General features: G+C 36.7%; 1 protein-coding gene across 7 annotated transcripts in view; it reads right to left on the bottom strand.

Moving 5' to 3' along the window:
• Positions 1–24,761, bottom strand: part of GIGYF2 (GRB10 interacting GYF protein 2) — a 131,746-nt gene that overhangs the window by 27,966 nt on the left and 79,019 nt on the right. For 5 of the 7 annotated variants that reach the window (XM_081261807.1, XM_081261804.1, XM_081261808.1 and 2 more), the window contains 12 exons: positions 23,867–24,046; positions 19,210–19,427; positions 18,957–19,119; positions 18,680–18,871; positions 15,568–15,764; positions 14,449–14,608; positions 7,570–7,736; positions 6,646–6,737; positions 5,474–5,581; positions 4,424–4,524; positions 2,676–2,776; positions 492–653 (listed from right to left, as the gene is read on the bottom strand). In XM_081261807.1, coding sequence (XP_081117933.1) covers positions 492–653; positions 2,676–2,776; positions 4,424–4,524; positions 5,474–5,581; positions 6,646–6,737; positions 7,570–7,736; positions 14,449–14,608; positions 15,568–15,764; positions 18,680–18,871; positions 18,957–19,119; positions 19,210–19,427; positions 23,867–24,046 — 1,841 coding nt within the window. The remainder of the gene's footprint in view (positions 1–491; positions 654–2,675; positions 2,777–4,423; positions 4,525–5,473; positions 5,582–6,645; positions 6,738–7,569; positions 7,737–14,448; positions 14,609–15,567; positions 15,765–18,679; positions 18,872–18,956; positions 19,120–19,209; positions 19,428–23,866; positions 24,047–24,761) is intronic. The other 2 variants (XM_081261809.1, XM_081261810.1) reach the window with 2 other exon arrangements.

Raw genomic sequence — 24,761 nt, 5'->3', positions numbered from 1 at the left:
GAAATGGGACTCTCTGTTTAATGGGTAAGGTGTTTCAGTATGTGAAGATGAAGTAGCTCAGTAGACAGATAGTAGTGAAGTCACACAACACCATGAGTGTATATAATGACACTGAACCAACGTTTAAAGACTAACCACTTTATGTTATTGCATATTTTATTTTCTGAAAACACACTTGACTTTAAAAAAAAATACATTTTTTGCTGCTCACCAAAATTACTCTCTCATGTTTTTAGCAGAAAGGCTAGAACTTCTGAAATCTAACTGGTTTATAAAATGCAGAAAATTATGAAAAAGAAATCAATTCGAAGAAGTATTTACTAAGACTATGGGCACTGGTGGAAAACAAAGGTTCTCTATAAAGGTGAGTGAGTCTTCTAAAGTTCTGATCTTAATTATGCTGATACCCCCCCCACCCCCCCCCCACCCCCCGCTTTGGTGAGCAGATCACGGAAGCCCTACTCTGACAAAGACAGTTCCCAGAGATGTACCTGTTTCCTTCGGGCAAGCTCTTCTTCCTCCCGCCTTTTCCTCTCTTCCTCCTGCTGCCTCCGAAGAATTTCCTCCTGTTGTCTCCGGAGCTCTTCTTGCCTCTTTCGCTCCTCCTCTTCCCGTTTTGCCCTCATTTCTGCCTCTCTTCTCTCCTGCTCTAGCTGGGATTACATGAGAGTATTCTCAGAAACTTGAAATCAAGCACAGGAGCACCCCAAAAGCACTGAGCAGTACTGGCAGAAGCTGGGGGGTGCAGACACTGCCATTCACTCAGTTGCTGGTGCTGCAACTGGGTGATGAAACCCTGCATGGACTCTAAGCTCTGATGAGCCACAATAACCACAAGAAGCAGGGGTGTGGTGGCGCACGCTTGTAATCCCAGCGACTCAGGAGGCTGAGGCAGGAGGATCGAAAGTTTGAGGCCAGCCTGGGCAACTCAATGAAACCCTGTCTCAAAATAAAAAAAATAAAAAGAACTGGAGATGTAGCTTGGTGGTAAAGCATCCCTGGGTTCAATCCCCAGTACCAAAAAATTAAACTGAATGCATTCTCCTCCATTCTGGCCCTCTCTCTCCTCTCCATACTGCACTGCACTGCAGACAGAAAGTGGCCAGTATGAGTATCATCAGAACTCTCCTGGGATGGCATGTCTGTTATTTAATCTCCCTACAAAGAATTTTCTGACTTAAGATCTAACAGTGTAGCTACAAGGTTCAACTGCTACTGTGTAAAGCTGCTAGTGTGGAAAATGATACAATTCTTTAAAGTTTGAAGACCTTACCAAATTATATCACATATATTTCCCAAATACTACTCAAATCCAGCACCTTTATCTCCAGTCCCGTTGCCACAGCTATAGTTCAGGCCTTCACTTTCCTCATCCATGTTCCTAAGAGTCTCTTATCAAGGTTTTCCTCATCTAGCTCTACCCATGTTCCCTAGCTCAATACCAATTCCCACCAAAATAAAACAAAGAAACACTCGTAAACTTAGATGTAATAGCACACTTCACTCTAAAAATAAATCTAACTCTTTAATATGACATGAAAAAGTACCCTCATGATGACCATCCTCATCTCCTTAGTCTCTCATCTTTTATTGCTCAGATACACCTTGTCTCTGGGCCACACCAAATTACTCAACTGTCTCCAGAGTCTATCATGTTCTCCCTCACTTTACTGGTGTTGCAGTCCTTCCAATGCAATCTAATATTCACCTCCTTCCACTTTGTCATCCCTAAACCCTTCACCTGGGCTAAGTCCTACTACCCTTAAAGTGAAAATTTACTCTGGTATTACTATCCAAAGTGTAACCCAATTCCTGATCCCCACCTGTCTAATTGGGTAGATGACTCGTATACTCTTGACCACACTGTGCTACTTTGAGTGCTAATAATCTGTGCCTCCCTTCCCGGCCCCCACAAGACTGCAAACTCCCCAAGGGACTCTACTTTCATCAGCTATATGTTCACAACACAAAGCACCAAGGAACCAAAAGATGCTCAAGAATTCTATGAACTATGGTGTCTCACTCATTTACGGGAAAAGACCTGAACCATGAATCTTGGGCATTCTAAATATAGACTGTTACTACCTCAAGCAACAGGAATGCATTAAGGGTAAAATAGTAATGAGACTAGCTTGGAGGCATGAGATCCCAGAAAACATCATATAATGACAACAGGAGTTGACACAGATATCCATCCTCTTTAACTCCAAAATTCAAGATTCTAGCTCCTCTAGGAAATGTGGATGGAACACAGGACTAGCGATAATTTCCAGCTTTTCAGTCATGTCTGGGGATATGAGGAAATGACTATAAAGATTCAATGTGAGAATTCAAGCCATAGATCAGGAGTTCAACAAACAATGTAGTGGATATTTGTCATAGCCTTAGTATTTCTAACAAACGCTCATAATAAGAATAATGTAACTAAAATACACACATGACCATGATCATTCATGTCAACTATTGCTCCCTCTTTAATTTTAATTATATCGTGAGGCTGTTTTGGGGAGAAGAGACACAAAAAAGATAGAATATGAATGTACTTATACCAGCTAAGCAGAAGTAAACTAAAAAGAAAAAGTCTGGCTAGCAAGAGAGAAAGAAGTGAATAAAGAGAAAGGCTTATGTCCTGAAGCTGGGAGGCATGCACAGCCATGGTGGCATGAGTTCCAGACCTTTGCAGCTTTGGCTTTCTCCAGCTGCTGAAGCTGTTCCAGGGCAGGGCCTGGTGCTGTGGTTTCTAGGGGAAGATCCCATACACTTCCACCTTCCCAAACTGTAAGAAAAAGGAAAAAATGAGGGAAGTCAGAGCTTGCACTCACAGTCATATACTCATAGACATAATTAAAAAAAAAAAAAAAAAAAAGGCTGCTTTTTTCCTGGGCCTGAATGAGCTCTATCATACACATCTGTTTTGCTTTTAAGTAGACTGAACTACCAGCAGATTCTCGTTTCTATCACTGTCCTTCAATACATCTAGAAAGAAAGAAGTATAGGGCATTTATTGGGGAACTGATGTCAAAATGCAAAAGCTCTATAAAGGCATCTGTTCAAATCTCCCCAACTTTGCAGGTAATAAACTAGTTTTTAAAACTCCCAAGGGCATATGGCAAGTATGTGGCCATGCCAAGACTTCAATCCCAGTGTGCTGGATCCAACTCCATAGACTTCCAGTAGCCATACAGCCTCTTGCTATACTCAACTAGAGAGAGCTAGGTGGATACACACTGTGGAGATATTAAATGCCACTGAACTATTCATTTAAAAATGGTTACAGAATGAATTTCATCTGGAAAGAGAGCCTGTGTGTTACAGCTGGAGCAGGGGAGGAGTCTGGCAAGGTTGGAGAGGTGTTACAAGTAATATTTGGACAGGGTGATCTAAAAGGCAGTACAGGATCATACATGGAAATGAGAGATAAATGCTTCTGAGTCTGTTTTGTTACTGCCAACAAGATTTGCCAACATCGCTTTTGATCTATTTCCTATGACACTCAATTTATGAACTACTAAATACTGTATAAAGCCAATGGACTTTAAAAGGACTATGACCCCACACAAATCCAAAGAGAGAAATTGTTTAATAATGTACTTAAGAGTTTCCAAAACACTGGAGAATATTTTAATATCTTAACTATAAATAACTTCTAAAAAAAATAATAAGGTACACATAGCATAGAAAGGTTTTGAAGGAAGACAATACATCCTTTCACTGTCATAATCTGCAGGATCAGTGTTAGAACACTGCTTTATGGCTCAACAGCTCTTCACCAATGTTTACAGTTCCTAAGAATTTTCAAACAACATATAGCTCTCTTTTTAAAAAAAAAAATATCTTTATTTATTTATGTTTATGTGGTGCTGAGGGTCAAACCCAGGGCTTCGCACGTGCAAGGTTAGCATTCTACCGCTGAGCCACAACCCCAGCCCCCAAACTCATATCTCCTATAAGAACTACTCATTATTCAAACTTGCCACACCTCTGCAGACATCAGACCTTAAGAAAAAGAAGTACTTACTTCACCAGCATCCCGACTTTTAAAAAAAAAAGAATCCTAACCACAAATTTTCTAATTTGATGCAAAAAGATCAGAGGATGAAGGAAGGTACTCATTTCAAAGCATGCTTTTCCCTTCCCTACATTTCTGGGCATCTACAATATTAATGCATATTATCAATCCTTAACTCAAAGAGAGATCTGTTTTTACTTATGCATGTTTTCACTTTTAACTAAAGAAACCAAAAGCAATTAAGACTTTTCCATTAGAAAATCCTTTACAATGTATTTTTAATACCTTCAGTCTTCTTCTATGATCTATTAATAATGGAACTTTTTGTTAATATTCAATACAGAATGGATAAAAATCTGACACATTTTTTTAAAAACTGAATTATAAATTACTATTACACTCTTAAGTGTTTACCTGTAGGCTGTGAGGCTGTTGGCTGAAGTTCCCAGATAGAGCCAGTATCTGGCACTGACACAGACCTAGTTACTGAGGGAATGATGTTCTGATCAGATACTCTGCAAGAAGGGGGGAAAAAATTAACATATTCTTGTCACTTGCAAAAATAAGAGGAACTTCTAGATTATTATGGGTTTTCCGGGTTATTGATCACCAAACTACCAAAGCAGTTAGACGAGGAACAAAAATAGAGGCACAGTGATCACAGGAATCTTCTACAGTATTGGCAAATATTGGTTTCTAAATGACTGCTATACCTACTATCTTTTAAAAACCCTGATCGTGTCAACAAAAGTCACAGTGGTGGCAGGTTATGATAAAAAACCCAAAAAGTCTGCACTTTTGTCTCTGAAGTTTTCCATGTTAGCTTAGCCAAGTCCTATAGCCTCACAGAGCCCCAGTTTGCCTATCATTAAAACAGAGGTCCTACTACCAACCTACCTGCTTCATAGGATAGATTAAGGTTCAAAGGAGAAATATTAATCCTTTTGATTAAATCAGACAGTAAGGTTTTGATAGCAGTAACTGGCACATCTTCAGGAGCTAAGACAAATATCCTGAATCATAATCTGAAAGAGCAGAAACCTAAATGCTTTCTGCATAATTTCCCTGTCCTTGCACCTATTTTAATGGTTTTTGGGTTCCAGAAAATCTTAACTCTATATAGCATTGTTAATATATTTTTACAGATATTATGAATGAAAGTAAAATTAAAATCCTAGACTATGATTTTTTGTTGTTCTTACAATTCCATAAGATCATGCTGCTTTTCAAGAAATAATGTTCTCATTATTCTTTGGTTATTATTTTTAAAAAAAGTTTTTTTTTTAATGCTATGACCATCTAAATTACTTTTTAAAACTATATTGTTTTTATATACAACATGTAGATATGGGTTATCTGTCAATATTCTGACAAATTCACTCTTTATACCAAATTTCCTTTAATTCTTTCACATGTGCATACACACACACACAAATGTGATACATAATGGAAATGACCACCAACCTCATCTTTAGAGCCTGGAACTGTTGGAGGAGAAGAGCCAACTGTTGCTGTTGCTGGGTTGGCAAGGTTGTTTTCTGTTGCTGATTCAAAACCTGTGCGTATTGTTGTCTTCAAAAAGGTAAAGGAAAAAAAAAAAAAAGAGTGACCCTACATTTATAGTTCACTTGAATAAGACATCGAAAGACAAAGTTGAGTTCATCATCACCCCCAAAATCATTAGAAATATCAACCAAATATATTTTATGATCCTTCATAATAGTAACAGTCACACAGAAAATTTGTAATTTGTTTCAGAGATAACTAAACTCATAGACGACATGTTTCTGGTGAATATATAGATGATGTATTTCTAGTAAAAAGCAAGCAACAACAAAAATCCCACAAAATGTAGAAAAGTGCCAAATGCCTTCAATATGAAAACAGTCCCTTACCAGATTAAAAGTGAAAAATAAAACAGATTTAACAGCTTTTTCCAAATGAAATACCCTCTGCAAAAAATAAAATCATGTCTATAAAATTTTTTAAATTTGAATAATTCCACTTGGAAATTTATAGGTAATTTTCCCCCCTAGATCTGAGAAGGGGCAAAGAGTAAATATTTTCAGTTTTGCAAGCCACACAGTCTCAACTCTGCCTTTGTGAAGCAAAAGCAGCCACAGACAATCTGTAAACAAATGGATGGACCTGTGATCCAGTAATACTTTGCTTATTAAAAAAAAAAAAGTAATAGGCCACCAAGGACAGACTTTGCCAACCTGCACACCAGAGCAAACCTACTTCTTCTATAAGGATTATGCAACCTGAGTGATTTTGTCATCATTTCGGCCTACTCTTAAACAGTATAAACTTTTTAACTTCTTCCTGCCAGTCACCTATATGTTGTCTCACTGACAGCCTCAGAAGGCATTAAGTTCTTCAAACATTTTTGCCTCTTCCTTTAATAAATACAGACCTTGAAAATTATAACTATGTGTCATGTTCTGCAAAAGTCTGGCATTTAAGAGGTAAGATAAGACTACAGTTAGAATGTACAGTGGTCAACATGCCACTAGTAGGCTACTAAAGTATCACGTGAGCCTGCAGCTCTCTGCTGTAAAGATGAGAGACTGGGGAGCAGATCCTGTCTAAAGCCCCTTTGGTGCTGCAGTATATCATGCTGCATTTTTGCTTACTGTATCAAGAACTGCTGGTACTGGAGGTGCTGCATCTGGTACAAGGCTGTGAGTTCCTGCTGCCTGGTCAATCGTTCCTGGTCCAACTCCCCCTGGGAGTAAAGGGATGGAGGAACAAACACTATTAAATAAACTGCAAAGAACCTAAAAGCCACTTTGTATATATATCTGAAAGCAAAAATGAATCCAAGACCTTCCCCTCAAACACTATTCTTTTACCCAAACCCTTAACTAAAAACTCTAGTATCTTTAAAAACTAAACAATGCCATCTAGTGGAATAAGATGGTGTTTTAATTATAAGAGATTCCTTAAGGTGAGGAAGAGTCAGGAGGTACTATCAAAGAGATGGAGAGGGAGATACTATTAAGAAACTTTCAAAAGGAACTTTTTGGGGAGAGGCCTGGAGAAACTTCAAGAAGGATTCCCCAGCCAAAGATTTAAGTCCCCGAAATATCCTGAAGCACTGATGATATTTGTTTCAGGGAAAGACTCAAATTTAAGAATTCTGTGAGCCAGAAAACAAGAGGCAAATGGAGGACAATGTGCATTCCATCTAAGGAACTTAAAGAGGATATTTACATTGAAGCACAGCAGATGAATGAAGGTAAAAGTTCTAACATGAGCTTAGAGTGGTAAGGAGGCAGACCACAGGTAGGTCAGGGTAAGTTGTTGGTTTTCCTTCATGCTACATCTGCTGGAAAGGTACTGAAGAATCCTGTTTCACAAGTACACAGGGGACAAAGAGGGATGGAGAGATTTGAAAAGGCCATTATAGCTCAGTATTCAGTCTCCCATTATCATTTCAATCACTTTCAAAGAACTACCATTTCTTTCTTATTAAAAGTAACACGGGGTTGTGTTTCAAAGAGAACCAAGTGCTCCTGTTTCTAACATGTACTCCAATTGAGCTGGAAAGTACTCACCATATGAGGAGGGGGAGCTGGGCCTGGGGAAAAGGGAACTCTTCCCCACATCTTCATGATATCACCGAGAGGTTGGAAGCTTTCATCACATGCTCTCTTCACCAACAAAGACATAGTAAAGTAGCCAGCCTGAAACCATTCCGCCATCTCTTGATTATTAAAGGGACCTGTAAGAGTACCAATTAAAACAAAAAAGCAGTAAGAATTCCTTTCTGAATCAAACAAAAGAAATATTCCCTAAATCTGATCCTCAAAAGATTTTTTTTTTTTTTTTTTTTGGTACTGGGGATTGAGCCAAGGACTGTTTAACCCCTGGGCCACACCCCAGCACCCCACCCCTTTTTTCTGAGACAGGCCCTGGCTAAGTTGCTTAGGGACTCACTAAGTTGCTAGCGCTGGCTTTGAACTTCAGAGCCTCCTGCCTTATCCTCCCAGACCACTGGCAAAATATTTTTTATAGTATTATAATTTACCTCTAAAGGTGCCATATAGGCTTCTAACTAATAAAATATAACAGAAACAATTTTTAAATAAACCCCCTCCTTTTTTAATGGTGCTATAGATCAAACCCCAGGGGCCTTGCATATGCTAAGCAAGTGCTCTACCACTGAACTACATCTGCAGCCTAAACTCTGTTTTTATATATCCCACAGTCATAGTAGTGCTTTAGTTATTACCTTTATCTCAGTTAATCTCTATAACAATTCATTCGTCAAAAAAAGTAAGAAACAATTGAAAAGAGTTAATAAGTACTTGGTGGACTTTTTATCATTTGAACATAGAAAAAAATAAACTTTCAGGGCTAAACACATTCTCTAGTTTTTATATTCTTCTAGGAGGTAGGGCAAAATATAAACAAAAATCAACTAAACTGAGACAAATTACAATTTACCTAGGTAAGATTAAATCTGGCCCTGGGAAAAGATAAACTAATGTTCTCTAGATTTTACAATAAGAAATCATCGAGTATTTTATACATTAAAAACTAACAAAGCATGTGATCAGTAAAATATAATGAATTCATTCAACAAATATTTACTAAACTCAGGCTATATAAACTAGGCAATTGATATGTAACAATAAAACAATGCCTTTGGGACTTCCACTTCAGATAGAGTAGATATACTTTTCCTTACTTCTCCTGCTAAGCTCAACTGAAAACTCTGGAATTCTTCTAGAATCGAAGAAGGAGGCAACCAGAAATATGACCCAACCACAGAAGAGTCCCCAACTTAATGGTTTGACTTCCAATATTTCCCCTTTGTAGTGATGTGAATGTGCTATACATTCAGTAGAAATCATACTTCAACAATACTATCCTAACTACACTAACTAACTCACAGCTCCCAGTCAGCCATCAGATCATGAGGGTAAAAAAATGAAGACTTTACAGCATACTTTGTTGCTAAGTTACAACGTTCAGTAGGTTAGGTATATTAAATATTGTTCCACTTACAATATTTTCAACTTATAATCAGTTTATTAGGACATGATCCCACGATAAACTGAAGAGCACTTGTATATACTACCATTAAGGTAGGCTGAAAGTAAAACAATAGGAAAAAATTCATCATGCAAAGATTAACAAAAAGTTATGTTAGTAGTTGTATTAGTATTTGATAAGGTAAACAAAGAAAATTATCAGAGACAGACATATAACAATAAAGGGTTAATTCACCGAGACCCAGCAATTATAAATGTGTAGGGCTCAAACAACATAGCTGCAAAATATATTTAGCAAGATGTGAGAGAACTGAAAATGAAAGAGACAAATCAACAAGCTGAAGACAACAATACCCTTCACTCAACATTTTTTAATTGTCGATAAACCTTTATTTTGTTTATTAATTTATTTATTATGTGGTGCTGAGAATCAAACCCAGAGCCTCACACATGCTTTTTAAATTTGAATGAAGCCCAATGAGCCACAACCCCTGCCCTTCACTCAACTTTTGATGGAACAACTAGGCAGAAAAATCAGCAAAATTACAGAAAAACATAAATCAAACATTAGAAGTGAGTTGAATTTTTTTAGAACACCCCAAAGATAGCAAAATATACATTCTTCTCAAGTACCCACATTACATATAACACTGATAGACCATCTTCTAGACCATAAAACAAATCTCAAAAACTTTTAAAAATTGAAATCATTCACAGTATTCTCTTTGATTAAAACAGAATCAAGCTAGATACCAACAAAAGAAAGAAAAAAGGGAAATCTCTAAACACTTGGAAACCAAAAACACACCTGAAAATAATCCATGGATAGAAGAGGAAGTCTCAAGGGAAATTAAAAAACAAATACACAGAATAGAATGGAAATGAAAATACACATATCAAATTTTGTGAGAGACAGCTAAAGAAGTGCTGAGAGAAAAAAATATAGTCAAAGGTTCACATTATCAAAGAGGAAAAATCCCAAATCAATATCTTAGCTTCTACTTCAAGAACCTAGATAAAGAACAAAGCAAACCCCAAGCAACCTGAAGGGAAAAAAATAAAAAGCAGAAATTAACAAAATTAAAAACAAAAATAATATAGAAAACAATCAATAAAACAAGAAGCTGATTCTTTGAAAACATCTGTAAAACTCACAAAAAACTCTGGTACAAAGCTGGGCATGATGATGCATGCATATAATGCCAGCAACTTGAGAGGCTGAGGCAGCCTCTCAATTCAACGCCAGCCTCAGCAATTTATTGAGGTCCTGTCTCAAAATAAAAAAGTAAAAAGGGCTGAGGATGTAGGCTCAGTGGTTAAGCACCCCTGGGTTCAATCCCCAGTACAAAACAAAAACAAAAACAAAAACAAAACATTTGGTACAAATGGCAAAAAAGAAAAATACATAAATTACCAATATTGGGAATGAAGCAGGATAGACACTATAAAATTGAAGATCTAAATATATAGTAAGAGGTCTTTCTCTGCTTGAAGAAAGCGCTTTCTCTCTCTTGAGAATGCTCTTTGCTTAAGCCTTACAATTTTTTTCCAATAGTAAAGCTTTCTTGCATGGCAAAACCAAAACCAAAACACACAATAAGAGAATACTACCAACAATAGCTCTACACACGTAAATTTCGCATCTTAGATAAATCAGACCAATTTGTCAAGAAGTGCAAACTAATACTACCACATTAAATAGATAATTAAATAGCTCTTTCATAATTAAGGAAATTGAATTTGAGTTTTGTTTTATGTTTGTAGTACTGGGGATTGAACCCAGAGGCACTCTATATTCCCAACCCTTTTTATTCAGAGACAGGGTCTTGCTAAATTGCCCAGGCTGGAAATAGCTCTTTCATAATTAAGGAAATTGAATTTGAGTTTTGTTTTATGTTTGTAGTACTGGGGATTGAACCCAGAGGCACTCTATATTCCCAACCCCCCCCCTTTTTTTTTTTATTCAGAGACAGGGTCTTGCTAAATTGCCCAGGCTGGCCTGGAACTTGTGATTCTCCTGCTTCAGCCTACTGAGTTCCTGGAACTACAGGTGTATGCCACTGCACTCAGACTTATTTGTAATTTTACAATTCCCAAAAAAGAAATCTCTGGATGATTTCACTAAAGAATTCCACCGAACATTTAAAGAAGAATTAATACCAATTCTAAGTAATCTCTTCCAGAAAATAAAAGTAGAGGGGATATTCCCAATTCATATTAACCTGATGCTAAAACCAGATAACAGAAAGTACAAAAAATACAAAATAAGATCCTTCATAAATATAGATACAAAATTTTAACAAAATATTAGCAAGTAAGATTCAATAATATACACAAAGGATTGTATTGTACACCATGAACAACTGGAGTTTTATTCCAAGGATGCAAGCCTGTCTGATATTCCAACACCAAGCAATGTAATCTACTATATGAAATGGGTAAAGAAGAAAAACCACATGATCTTATAAACAGATGAGAAAAAATACTTGATAGTATCTTACATATGATAAAAACTTAGAAAACAGAATGAAAGAGTACTTTCTCAACTTAATAAAGAGCATCTACAAAAACTCTATATGACTAATATTATGCTTAATGATTAAAGACTAAATGTGTTCCCTCTAAGAGAAGAACACAGGACCACACCACATTACAGAATAAAAAGGGTGGAGGGAGTTTGCCACTCTTGATCATTGTAGTGATGAAACACAAAATGAGGCAATAAAGGAAATAAAAAGCATACAGGCTGAGAACAAAGAAATAAAAACTGCCACCATCTGCAGATGACATGACTGTCTACCTGGAAACAAATCAAGCACAATCAAAGGGTATAAGATAAATACCCAAAGTTCAACTGCATTTCTTTTTTCTTTCTTTTTTTTTTTTTTGTGAGACAGTGTCTTGCAATATGCTGAGACAGGTCTTGAATGTGTAATCTTCCAGAGTCACTGGAATTATAGGCACACACACGGCTACAATTGAATTTCTATACACTAGTCATGAATACAAATACAATGAAATTAAAACTATAACATTTACAATCACTCAAAGAAATCAAATACTCAAGTGTAAATCTAACAAAACATGTAAAGAGCCTATAATGAAAACTACACAATATTGATAAAAGAAATCAAAGGTATCTAAATTGACGATAGACTATTGCTTGTGGATTGGAGGGCTCAGTGTGGTAAAGAAGCCAATTCTCAACTTCATGTGGAGATTTACCATAATTCCTACCAAAATCTCAGCAAGATATTTGGAAGGACAATATTATTCTAAAATCTATATGGAAAGACAAAGGAACTTGAAGCAATAAAAGCAATTTTGAAAAAGAGTAATAAACTGAGAACAACCAGTCTACCTGATTTCAAGATTATTATATAGGTACAAATAATCAAGACTGTGCGGCATTCTGAAGGAATAGACACAATGATCAATAGAAGACAGTAGAGAACCAGAAACAGACCCACACAGGTGTTCAACTGAATTTTTTTTTAATATTTTTTTTTTAGTTTTCAATAGACCTTTATTTTATTTATATGTGGTGCTGAGAATCAAACCCAGTGCCCCACATGTTAGGCAAGCACTCTACCACTGAGACACAACCCTAGCCCCTGTTCAACTGAATTTTGACAAAAGTTGAAAGAAAATAATTTAAGGGAACACAGTGTGTCTTGGTCCTAAAGCAAATAGACATCCATCAGCAAAAGCAAATCAAACCAAATAGAACCAAATGAAACATAACTTGATAATATGTTTCATACCTTACATAAAAATCAACTCAAATGGATCATAAATTCAAATGTAAAATTTAAGACTTTAAAAAATAAATATAAAATATTTGGGATCTAAAACTAAGCAAAAAATTCTTAGACTTAATACTAAAAAGAATAATCCATAAAAGATCTACTGGGCTTCATTCAAATTTAAAAAGTTTTGCTCTGTGAAAAACTGTTAAGAGGACAAAGAGAGGAAAGGATGATTGGGAGAAAATATATGAAAACTACATATCTGTCGAAGGACAGTTACCTTGACTCAGTAATCAAAAATCTCTTGACAAAGAAAAGTTCTAGACCTGCTGGCTTTAACATCAATCCAAAAAAAAAAAAAAAAAATCAAAGAGGAGGGAATGTGGGCTGGGGATGTGGCTCAGGCGGTAGCGCGCTCGCCTGGCATGCGTGCAGCCTGGGTTCGATCCTCAGCACCACATACAAACAAAGATGTTGTGTCCGCCGAAAACAAAAATAAATAATAAATAAATAAATATTAAAAATAAAAAGAGGATGGAATGCTTCCTAACTCATTCTGTAGTTCAAAGCCTAACAAAAACACCATAAGAAAACTACATACCAAAATCCTTTGTGAATACTGATACAAAAATCATGAAAAAAACACTACAGCAAAGCATATTCAGCAGCACTTAAAGAGGATTATACACCTAGTCATGTGCAAGTTACTCCTCAAATGCAAAGATGGCTCAATATATAAAAACTCATCAATGTGATATAGTACATTACAGAATAAAAGTGGGGATAAAATATTTCAATTAATGCAGAAGTGTTTGACAGAATTCAAAAACCTTTCATAATAAAAAAAGTCAATAAAGTAGTAGAAATAAAAGGAAACTACTTTAACACAATTAATGCCATATGTGAAAAACTCGTAACAAACATTACAATAAATGATGAAAACTGAAAATAAATTAAAACACACATATACACAAAGCCCTGCTTCTCAGGTTATCTCATAGTGTAGTAGGATGTAAACAATAAATAAGTATACATAATGCCAGGTAGCAATAAACAATATTAAGGAGAATAAAACAGTCAATAAAGACTGAGAGAGTAGAATGGGAGTTAATACATTGGAAAGAACTTACAGGGTGAATTCAGTAAAACACTATCCTGAAAGTGACATTAATATAGTCAACAATCAATTTCATGTTAGAAGAAAAGATTTCAAAAGCAGAACTAAAGAATCCACAAATATTCTGTATAGCTTTCTCTCCCAATCTAAATTTTGCACCACACAAATCTTTTAAGTAATTCATTTATAGTATAGCTCTATCTTTTCTCAGACATTTTTAGTAGTTCTCTATCCTTTATTTCAGCAAAACATTCAAGGTCTCCCAACACCACTGCCATCACCTTTTGATGGTCAAGGAGACTGAAGCACAAGAGAAATGCATAACTTACCTGACTACTTCACTAGCTTTACTTATGTCACTTTACTTATGCCACTGCCATATTAATCATCACATTCTGCCTTGTGTTCAAATTATTTTCACACACACATATATTTTCACATATATAAACAAAGCCTGCTGATGACTTTCCAGACTATTATGCAAGTTAACATTAAATAAATCCTCTTCTTAAAAGATTTTGGAGGTAATGGCAGGCACTTCGGTATTTCAAGTAGGGGGGAACAACTAACCTTGAATTTCTCCCTGAGGATCTTTGTAATACCACTTCTGCATTGCTTCATGCATCAATGGAATTGACACTCCTTTAGCTCTGTGCTCCTGCAGTTTTGATGCTAGTCTCTCATCATCTAGTGCACTGTCCTGGAGATAAGCCACCATCTTCTCAGCTTGCTAATAAAAAATAAGAAAAACAAAAAGAGACCAAGGAAACAAATGATCCTAAATCAATACTTACACATGTTATAATGCCCATCTTTTATTGGTCTACTTGGTCTGTGAAAGACACTGAAAGGAACAAAGCAGGCAGCAATTTTCCCAAAAATGCCATAAAATAGGTACTGTCCCCATTTTACAGAGGGAGAAACTAAGACTCAAAGATGTCAAGTCTTGCTCAAGGTTTCAAACTGGTAAAGATCAAAATCCAGGTTCCTAATCAATACACTAATAGTTTTTCTTTTTCTCTCACAATCTATCTTATACACCATACAAATCTTTCAAGGATTTAGTAGCTGCTGGTTAATTCTAAATTGCATAAACTAAAAACAGGATTTTATTAGAACAAAAGGCTCAATTTCTACAATTACAAATAAAATTTTAATAGGTTTTCTAAGGCCCACACTCCCTTCTTTTAGCATTTCCTGTCTCTAATAATCCCAGTCTGAAGGAAAGAGAAATTATTTTGTACAAAAGCAATATATTAATGGTATATGCAATCTTTGGGAAATCAAGAGACAGTTAAGTCTCAGGATGTTAGCATCATATTCCTAACATCCCTGTTATACTTGAGGCAAAAAACACAGACAACATGGTGCCCATCCACAGCTGCTTATATTCGCCATTTCTGGCATTTGATTAATGTCCAAAAAAGACAAAAGAAAAGTAAACAGCTAAGGGCAAACTCAGAAGAGCAAAAAATAAGCTGACATAATGACTACTACATAGCAGAAACTTAAAACCATGAAATGATTTGAAAGACAATTACTCATACAAATAAATACAAAGTAACCAACAACTTTTCCATTCCACTTAAAACTTAGTGCACAAAAGTTCTATATTTGAATATTCATTTAAGGGTTTCTAATTTTTATGGCAGCTTGAAAGGAGATGAGAAAGAATAACATGATTTTTACCTGCTCCAAGTGTTTGAGACCCTCTTCATCATCTGGCTCTGTGGAAACACCGCCCATACCAGGAGCACCAACAACTGGCATCTCCACTGGCCTCGAGGCAGGACTGGGAGCAGTAACAGGAGGTGGAAGTATGAGAAGAGGAGAGGCTGGGTCTGGAGGGAGCTGTGTCAGGGGCTGCTGGATGTCAGGAACCATTTCTGGAGGAAGAATTTAGACTAGTAAAAATCTGTAGAAATACAGAGACTCTTGTTAGGTTAACTCAACATCATTAACTTGGGCAGCCTGCTGAATGGGTCCAACAGAAATGTGACCCCTGTCATGAACACTGAAGCTACTTCCTGTGGAAAAATGTAGTACTGTCCCTAGAATGACAGTATTATTTCTACAGGATGACAGAAGATAAGTGTTAAGAGGTCCCTAAAAGATCTTTCTACAGTGTCTACTTGTGTCACTTGCACATATATCCAACAGCTTCAGCTGGACCTCATGGCAACTGTCTAATCCCTTCTTTATGTACCCAAGTAGTAAAGACAATTATCAAACCACCAGAATTTTCTCAAAAATGTGTCAAACCTCATCTAATCCTCCACTGAAAATATCAGGAATCATTTTTAAGTGCTTATTATCAAGTCATAATTCAATACATTACATGTTTTATTTAGGAGAGTATGTGAATAGTGCAGGATATTCTTTTCAATAAAGAGTAGAAAATATAAAAGCAATTCTGTCTTGGCTACTAGTTCTATCTCTCAGCATGCAGGCTCTTAAGAAGGAAGAAAGAAAGTTGGGGAGTGTAGCTCAGTGGTTGAGCGCTTACCTAGCAAGTGTTAGGCCTGGAGTTCGATCCCCAGAAAACAAACACAAACACATACACACACACGCACAAAGGTAGGTTAAAGGGGTGGGGGTGCATGGAAATAATCAAATACAATTTTAGTTTCTCCTTTGAAACCTGTTTCTTCAATTACAGAGGCCTTCTCCAACCAAATTCCTGATCTCCTTACTCTGCTGAAGTTTTTTAAAGGATAGTCCATATATGCTATCTCCTCTTTACCACCACCCACCCTTAGACTTCTATGCTCTCTCACCTCAGAAAAGCTCTTCTCTGAAAGCCAAGCACTTGCTGCTAATTTAATGACTCTTCCTCATCTTCATCATCCACTCTTGGGGGAGGGAGATGGGGGATTGAACCCAAGGACACTTTCTGGCATCTCTAACTTTTTTTTTATTAACACTTCAGAACTAATGTCCCAAACTGAATCTATTTTTTCCTTTCTCAAATGTGCCCAACTTTCACTCTTTTCCTGTGAAATGCACCATAATCTTCTCAAGCACCTCAGTCATCTTTGCTCTCTTCTCTGCCCTGACAGTCAGTCAGTGACTAAGTCCTGTCAATTTTGGCTCTTAAATCTCACCTGCAACCACTCTTTTACAGGTGCACTATCTACCTCATTGTGATTGCCTAAGAGCCTCAACTGTCAGAGTACAACCCATCTGTCTTTTCATAAGATACCCCATACATAGTTGCCAAATCTAAGTTCCAATGATGTTCTTTACCAATCTCCTTTTCTCTCACACCTCCTACCATATCCCAAAAAAAAAAAAAAAAAGAGGCAGATTCTTACCACTGCCTCAGTCAGTCCTACTTCCTCACTTTATCTCACTGCTTCCTTGTACTAGAATGCCCTCTCCCAACTTACCCAGTCACACCTACACCTCCAAATGCTACTTATCATTCCAAGATGAGTTAAAAAACTAACTGCCTCCTGATGCATTCCAGGAGTCTGACAATAGTGAACTTCTACTGTTATTTTTTGCTCTGGGTTGTTGGTTATTGCATGATTGAATTCGCTATAGACTACAAATCTGGAATATTAACTTTTAATGCACATCTATGAAGATCTCTCAGAATATGCATGTATGCTCTCGATGCTAACATCTAGAGTAAGACCTTCAGGGTATGTCCTTTTAAGAAAGCACACTGCAAATAATTCTAGGGTATATCATAACTGAAAAACAGATACTTTGATTCAAACAGGTCTCAAGCAGCATTAAGTTCCACAGTTTCTGACACATAGACATCAAATATTTGTTGAATCGGTTCGTTCATTCATTCATTCAGCTTTATGCTCTACATTAAAAAACTGAAAGAAATTATTGGTTCAAATAAATTCTCAAAGTATTAAGTCTACTGAGAAAAAAAAACAGATCGTTAGAATTGTGTGTGCACACGCACATGCGTGCGTGCGTGTGTGTGTGTGTACGCGCACACATGTTAGAAACAGTCCCAGTTGTTTTTAAGAAACAAGAGAAATGATGACACTTTAGCCTGGGGGCTTGGCAGGAAGAAAGTTTCAGACACAGTATGAACACGAAAACAGGGTATAAATCAGGACCTTTCAGGGTGGTGAGTCATGTGAAGGAGATGAAGAACAGCACAAAAGCAGCATGCTTTGAGGCAGATGCTGTATCAGGTGAACTTTCCCAGGCTATATGAAAGGCTTTGAGTTTTGCTGAAGAATTAATCAAACAACCCTTTAACATCAAGCATCACAATGTTGTTTTTAAAATGTGTGTTAAGAATAATCATGGAAATAAACAATAATAATTGCCTAAAAATGGCAATGAGCAGTTCAAACCAATACAGCAACACTGGAGAAGATAAGGAAAAAGCATATATTCTAGCAAAGATGATGGGACCTCCAGAATCACCCATGCACTCTTTTGGGCTTCTTTGGAACAATGGTGTTTTGGTGTAAAGTTGTGCACAAATACCATTACAAGAAGGAAAGGTTAATTGTATGATATGGGAATTGAACCAATGCAGAGAATTCCAAACCCAACTTGCAAATGATGCAAGGACAGCTATGTGATAACATCCACAACGTGAAATCTCTGAGCTCCAACTTCACAGATTTTATTTTGGTGAATTCTGATATGAATACTTATGTGGGGAACTTTGTTTAATTGCATTTACTGATTTAAAAAAAAAAAAAACTATTCTAATAATTTACCCACCACAAGGAATTCTAGGAGACATAAGTCAAAGCCTGTCATATCAGTGATCACTGGCCTCAACAGAATCCTAGTTTGTCTACTCACAAATACATACCATCCCCTCTGTTGGGCACCTTGGCTGGCAGACTGTTTTCTGTCCGAATCTCCTCTTCAGCTTTTTCTATTTGCTCAGTTTTAGACTCATCTTTCCTCTCAAACTGTGATGCTGCTTCCTGAGGTTGATATTCTGAAGGAGTACCTGGTCGAGCAGATGATGGCGAAGTTTGGGGTATTTCCTCACTAGCTTCTGGAACATAAAGGAATTTTAAATGAATTTAGGAAATTTTTGGTTTGATGGATAAAAAAAGGTGAAACACAAAAATAAGCCTTACCAACTCCTACTCTATCTACTTTCTCTCCCTCTTTCTTATTGGTCTTATCAGGTTCTTTGGCCTCTTCATTATGGCTACCCTCAGAGTCAGAACACTCCTCCCCTTCCTCCACAGGTCGGAAGTCCATCTCCTGCTCTTCAGGAATAGGCTCTTTCTGTACTTTCTGTAGTAAGAAAATAAAACCAAAGGTCAACAGCATATTTGGCTTTAGTATAAGGTCAAGGTCTGCCATCATTTAAAACAGATTTCTTACTTTTAAAGAGAGGAATGCTCCAGATGAGTCAAACGTGCCCATTTCTTCTTCAGCATCTTCTAAGCACCATTCAGGCAAACTATCCCTGTCATCATCTATGCTCCCACTGCCAGAGCGTACTCTTCGATAACCTCGTTCATCATCCCGATCTCGAAAATCAAACTCAAACCTCCGACGGCGTTCCATGTGTTCCCGCCAGCCTGCAGAACGAGGGCCATCTGAGATGAGGAGGAGGACACAAACCTTAGAAAAGTTTTATGACAGTATTTGAAAAAGAAAATCACGGCCAGGAAATAAAGGAGAAAACTACAAATGACAGCAAATCCAAAGGGATCAGTCTAAAGAGAAAATTTAGCAAACTGATGTTCAGAGCTCCAAGTAGATATATGTCATCACTAAGTGACAACAGCACTGACCTTCATTAAATACTGAGCCACAGCTGGGTGCAGTAGCACACACCTGTAATCCCAGCAGCTTGGGAGGCTAAGACAGAAGAATTGTGAGTTCAAAGCCAGCCTCAGCAACTGAGAGGCACTAAGCAATTCACTGGGACCCTGTCTCATTTAAACTACAAAATAGGGCTGGGGATATAGCTCAGTGATTGAGTACCCCTAAGTTCAACCCTTGGTGCCAAAAAAAAAAAAAAACTGAGCCATGTAACATACACTAAAAGCTTAGAATATACATTTCAAACAGCACATTTAGAAGACACTTTATTCAAAAGTAAGCACTTTTTCCAGGTGTGGTGGCACATGCCCATAATCTCAGTGGCTTGGGAGGCTGAGACAAGAGGATCTCAAGTTCAAAGCTGGCCTCAGCAATAGCAAGGCACTAAGCAACTTGGCGAGACCCTGTCTTTAAATAAAATACAAAAAAAGGCTGGGGATATGGCTCAGTGTTGGAGTGCCCCCCCCCCCCAGTTCAATCCCTGATACCTGCCCCTTTAAAAAAAAAAAAAAGGAAGGACTTTTAATAAGCTTTAGGTATCTGATTAGCTATTTATGTGGTCTATTTGTGAGACCACAAATAGCAGTGGATGTTTTTTTTTTTACAGCATTGGATATTTTTCCATGCAGGAATTTTAAAGCATTTTTTCTTCCTTGAAAATATCACTCTTTATTGCATAAGAGTTCTCTGTATTAATTCACATCAAATTCACCATGCCTACTTATTAATGCCACTTCTAATTTTGATTCCCAACAAAAAGTCATGGAATTACAGTACTGACCAATAATGTTAGAGATCTTATGTGGTCCACTATCCTAACTACACAAGTTAAAAAGAAATTAAAATTCTGACAAAAGTAATGGGCTAAATAGCAAACAGAAGTAGAAACCAACTCTGTATCCTCTGCTGCTGTTTTCACAATAGCACATTAACTCGTTTCCCCTTTTCTCATCTCTTAATTCTCCCTAGAGAGTTTTTAATTTCTGTGTAACACCCCCAGGCGCATTCCTAAATCCACCCTAGCACACTATTTATTGCATCTACTTTCCAACAGAAAAATAATGCCTAAGAATAAAAGATCCAATTAAGGTTTTGTTTTTTTTTCCCCCTAAAAAAGAAAAGCAAATTCTTGTTCAAAATCTGTCAAACCTAAATCTGAAAGCGTATTTTGTTTTTTGTAGTTTTCTTTTTTTTTTTTTATTGTTGGTTGTTCAAAACATTACATAGTTCTTGATATACTGAAAGAGTATTTTTTTAAAAGGCAGGCTTTAACTCATAAGAATTTTCTATTATTGATTGTTTACTCTGTGGAAGATACACTAAAGAAAAGAGGCCAAAGTGAAATGTTCTTACTATTGAAGCCCAAACTGCCAGAGCTAACAATATAAAAATCAAATAGAAAAAAAAGGTAAAATGTTAAGATTCCTAATACAGGTAGCATCTTATAAAACACTCTCCAAAAGGTATTTCCATATACCCTAATTATAAAAACAAAATACTCCTTCCATGACAGCAAAGGAATTTTATGCCTAGATTGCTTAAAATGTAAACACGGAGCCATTACTCAAAAGGAGTCTTCATGATCAAATGTTGAATTCCAGAGTCCTTTGTCTACTACTATGGTTTCTAAACAGTCTAAGTATGCACCATGATAGGAATCTATCCTTCCAGGCACCTGGCTCATGTTTCCCTCTTACTAAGTTTCCTAAGTTCTGCTGGCTGAGTGGATACTTCACTGACTCCCACACTCCCAACTCTACCCACATCCAGCTGCGAGTTCTACTGTCATAAAACTAAACCCCAGAGAGGCACAGTGGTGCAAGCCTATAATCTCAGTGATGAAGAAGGCTGAGGCAGGAAGACTACAAGTTCAAAGCTAGCTTCAGCAACTTAGTGAGACCCTGTCTCAAAATTTAAAAAGTAAAATAATAATAATTTTTTTAAAAACCTACAGCTCAAAATTTTGTTATCAATAATTCATAAAAATTTACTAATGAAACTAAATATAACAGCTAAGACTTAATAAGGTTGACCACTGCTTTATACGCATGTGAGCTAACCTTAAACACTATTTTCACAAAACCATTCAAAATGATATTTTAAGTTTTACTCAAATTTTAAAAAGATTTACTAAAATCTAAGACGTGTTAAGAGTTAACCTATAATCGCTGCTATAATCAGACGGAGTATTCTATATCCTAAGCAAAAAAAAAAAGGCCTTCTTTAAAAAAAAAAGATGATTAATATTATTTTTTTCAGCTTTTTTTTTAAGCTGACAGTGGACCTTTATTTTTTTTATATGCAGTGCTGAGGATCAAACCCAGTGCCTCACACGTGGCAGGAGAGCTCTCTATCACTGAGCCACAACCCCAGCCCCCAGACCTCTATCTTTATACTCTCCACACACAAATATCTTGGAGGAAAAAATATATATTTATATGGGGAGCCAGGCATGATGGCATAAGCCTATAATCCCAGTGACTTAGGAGACTGAAGCACGAATATTACAAGTTTGAGGCTAGCCTCAGCAACTTAGCAAAACCCCGTCTCAAAATATAAAAGAGATGGGATGTACCTCAGTGGTAGAGCTCCTCTAGGTTCAATCCCCAGCGTGTGTGTGTGTGTGTGTGTGTGTGTGTGTGTGTGTGTATATATGATGTAATATATAAAAGGGAAGGTGTATAAAGATTTTGGGAAGATTGTGATGTCAATGAGTAAAGTGTTATGAAAGTTAAATTATGAAAAACAAAAAAACATTTAGAAAAGATAAGAAAAAACATGAACTCAAGTTCTAAGTTGGGGAAGGGGTCAACAGTAGAAAATAACACTAAAATTTTACTTGTTCAATTCCCTTAAATAGAATCAACATCTGACATTTGGGCTCAGAAACACTGTTCATCTTCCAAAACATTCACCTTATTTGTTTTTGACCAGCTGGAATTTCTCTTCTCGATCAGCCCAGATCCTATCCATTCTTCACTGAATGCTTATTGGGAACATAGTCTACCTGTTTACCAGCAAGCTCAGCATAAAATGCCACAATGTCTTGAAAAAGAACTATACCGTTTGATTGTCCAAGAAGAGACTGATGAGAACTGCCTAGATCCTGTGATGTAAACAATGCCCACTAATGACAGAAAGCTTGCCCAAGAGGCAGCCATAAGGAGTTGGCACAAACGCATCATGACTCTATCCAAAGACTAACCTTCCTATGTTTCTACCTACCTACAACCCCATAAAATATTCCAAGTGCCTGTTATGTTTACTCAGACCTAGGCTAGTGGTTTTACTAATGAACTGATTTTTTAAAATTAAAAAAATTTACATTTTTTAAATTTTCTCTATTGTAGGTAAGCATCTTTGGCATATGGTTGATAAATCATTATTATAAACATGAAATTCATAGAGCATGTACACATTCTTTGTATGTTTGATTTCTGGATGACCCCATAATTCAAGCAACAGTTGCATTTGATTATCATGAGGCATGGAATCAGCACTTTGGTAGGGAATGAACTTTAACACAAAGCACCAGTGTCTTCAATTACCAGCATATCTAATGTCCAAGAAGAACAGTTTGAAGCATTCTTAAAGAGTCCACAAGAAGAACTTAAAAAACTACTTATCACTACTATTCTCTCTCCTTTTTCTAAAGCTAGAAGGACAAAAGAATTAACTTGTGACTTATGTCTCTGACCTGGGTTTTAGATTTGTTCTTCAAATAAGTACAAATCACATTTCCAAAGGAAATAAAAACTGAAAGAATAAATCCTTTCTTATTCAGCAAAAATACCCACTTATGGGGAGGACACACATTCCAAGTGTATAATTATGCATTTGGAATAAAAAGTTTTTATTTTCCATACACTCCCCCCCCATTTTAAGTTTTAAAGAATGCTAAAGATAGATTAATAAGAGTTAAAGAAAATTGAATGAAATTCTCTCACTTTTGTAGTTGCAGGCAGGTGTTTCCCATTAAACTATACCTTTGTCCCAGGAAAATAAAGTGATTTCAGTCAACGGAATAGATGAGGGAACTTTTATGCTGAAATTTTTTAGCAGTAGTAAGACAGAGTATGATAGCATAAATGACCCCTCTTTTTTTTTTCCATTTTTAAAAACCAGTTTATTTTTTCCACTTAATCGCTAACATTTTCATCAAGCTCTTACATTTCAGTTTCTTTGCGGTTTTACATAATAAAATTCTTACCAGGACTGTGAGGACGCCACCTCTCTCCATCCCTTCTGGGTCCAGCTAGTCGCCAACCTCCATCTTCATCTTCTCCATTTTGTTCCTCTCTAAAGATACGCCAATTTTCACTTTCTGATCGTATAAATTCATGCTTTCTCCCTACTGATGCTGGTCCACTTTCCTCAAAATTTGGTCTCCCTATAAGCAAAATAAAAAAAACACAGTAACTAAACATGAGCCCCTATCAGTATAGATTTTGAAAAATGCCTTGAGTCAAAGTTTCCCCAAGATGTGTCCATTTCAATGTTTGGAAGTATCAATAAAATAACTGTGAATATATGCATATATTTTAGTCACTTTTCTTAAAGCCAAATAATCAAATACTGGGCAATTATTTTTTAAAAAGCATGCAATGAAATGAGAACCAATGTTCCCTCAGTCTTACTCCCCAGAAGCAACTGCCATCAATAGTTTCTTATAAAGCCTTTCAGAAACAATCCATGGGTATGCTCAACTCCCTCATCCACACACAGAAATGAATGGGGGATGTTGTACATGTCATTGGTACCCTTGCTATTTTCACTTAAGTGTACCTTGCCCATCTTCCTTACCAGCATATATATATATATTTTATTGATTATTTAAAGCATTACATAGCTCATGATATATCATCTTTCATACATTTGACTCAAATTGTGTTTTGAACTCCCATTTTCACCCCAAATACAGATTGCAGAATCACATCTGTTACATATTCACATTTTTACATAATGCCATATTAGTGACTGTTGTATTCTGCTACCTTTCCTATCCCCTACTATCCCCCCTCCCCTCCCCTCCCCTCCCATCTTCCCTCTCTACCTCCCCTGCTGTTGTTCAATTCTCTCCCTTTTTTTCCCTCCCCCTTGCCCCT

Source organism: Spermophilus citellus (assembly GCF_964194105.1).
Source record: "Spermophilus citellus genome assembly, chromosome: 11".
Taxonomy (NCBI): Eukaryota; Metazoa; Chordata; class Mammalia; order Rodentia; family Sciuridae; genus Spermophilus; species Spermophilus citellus.
The sequence above is the reverse complement of the archived record's forward strand: the minus strand, read 5'-3'. Positions and strand labels throughout refer to the sequence as shown.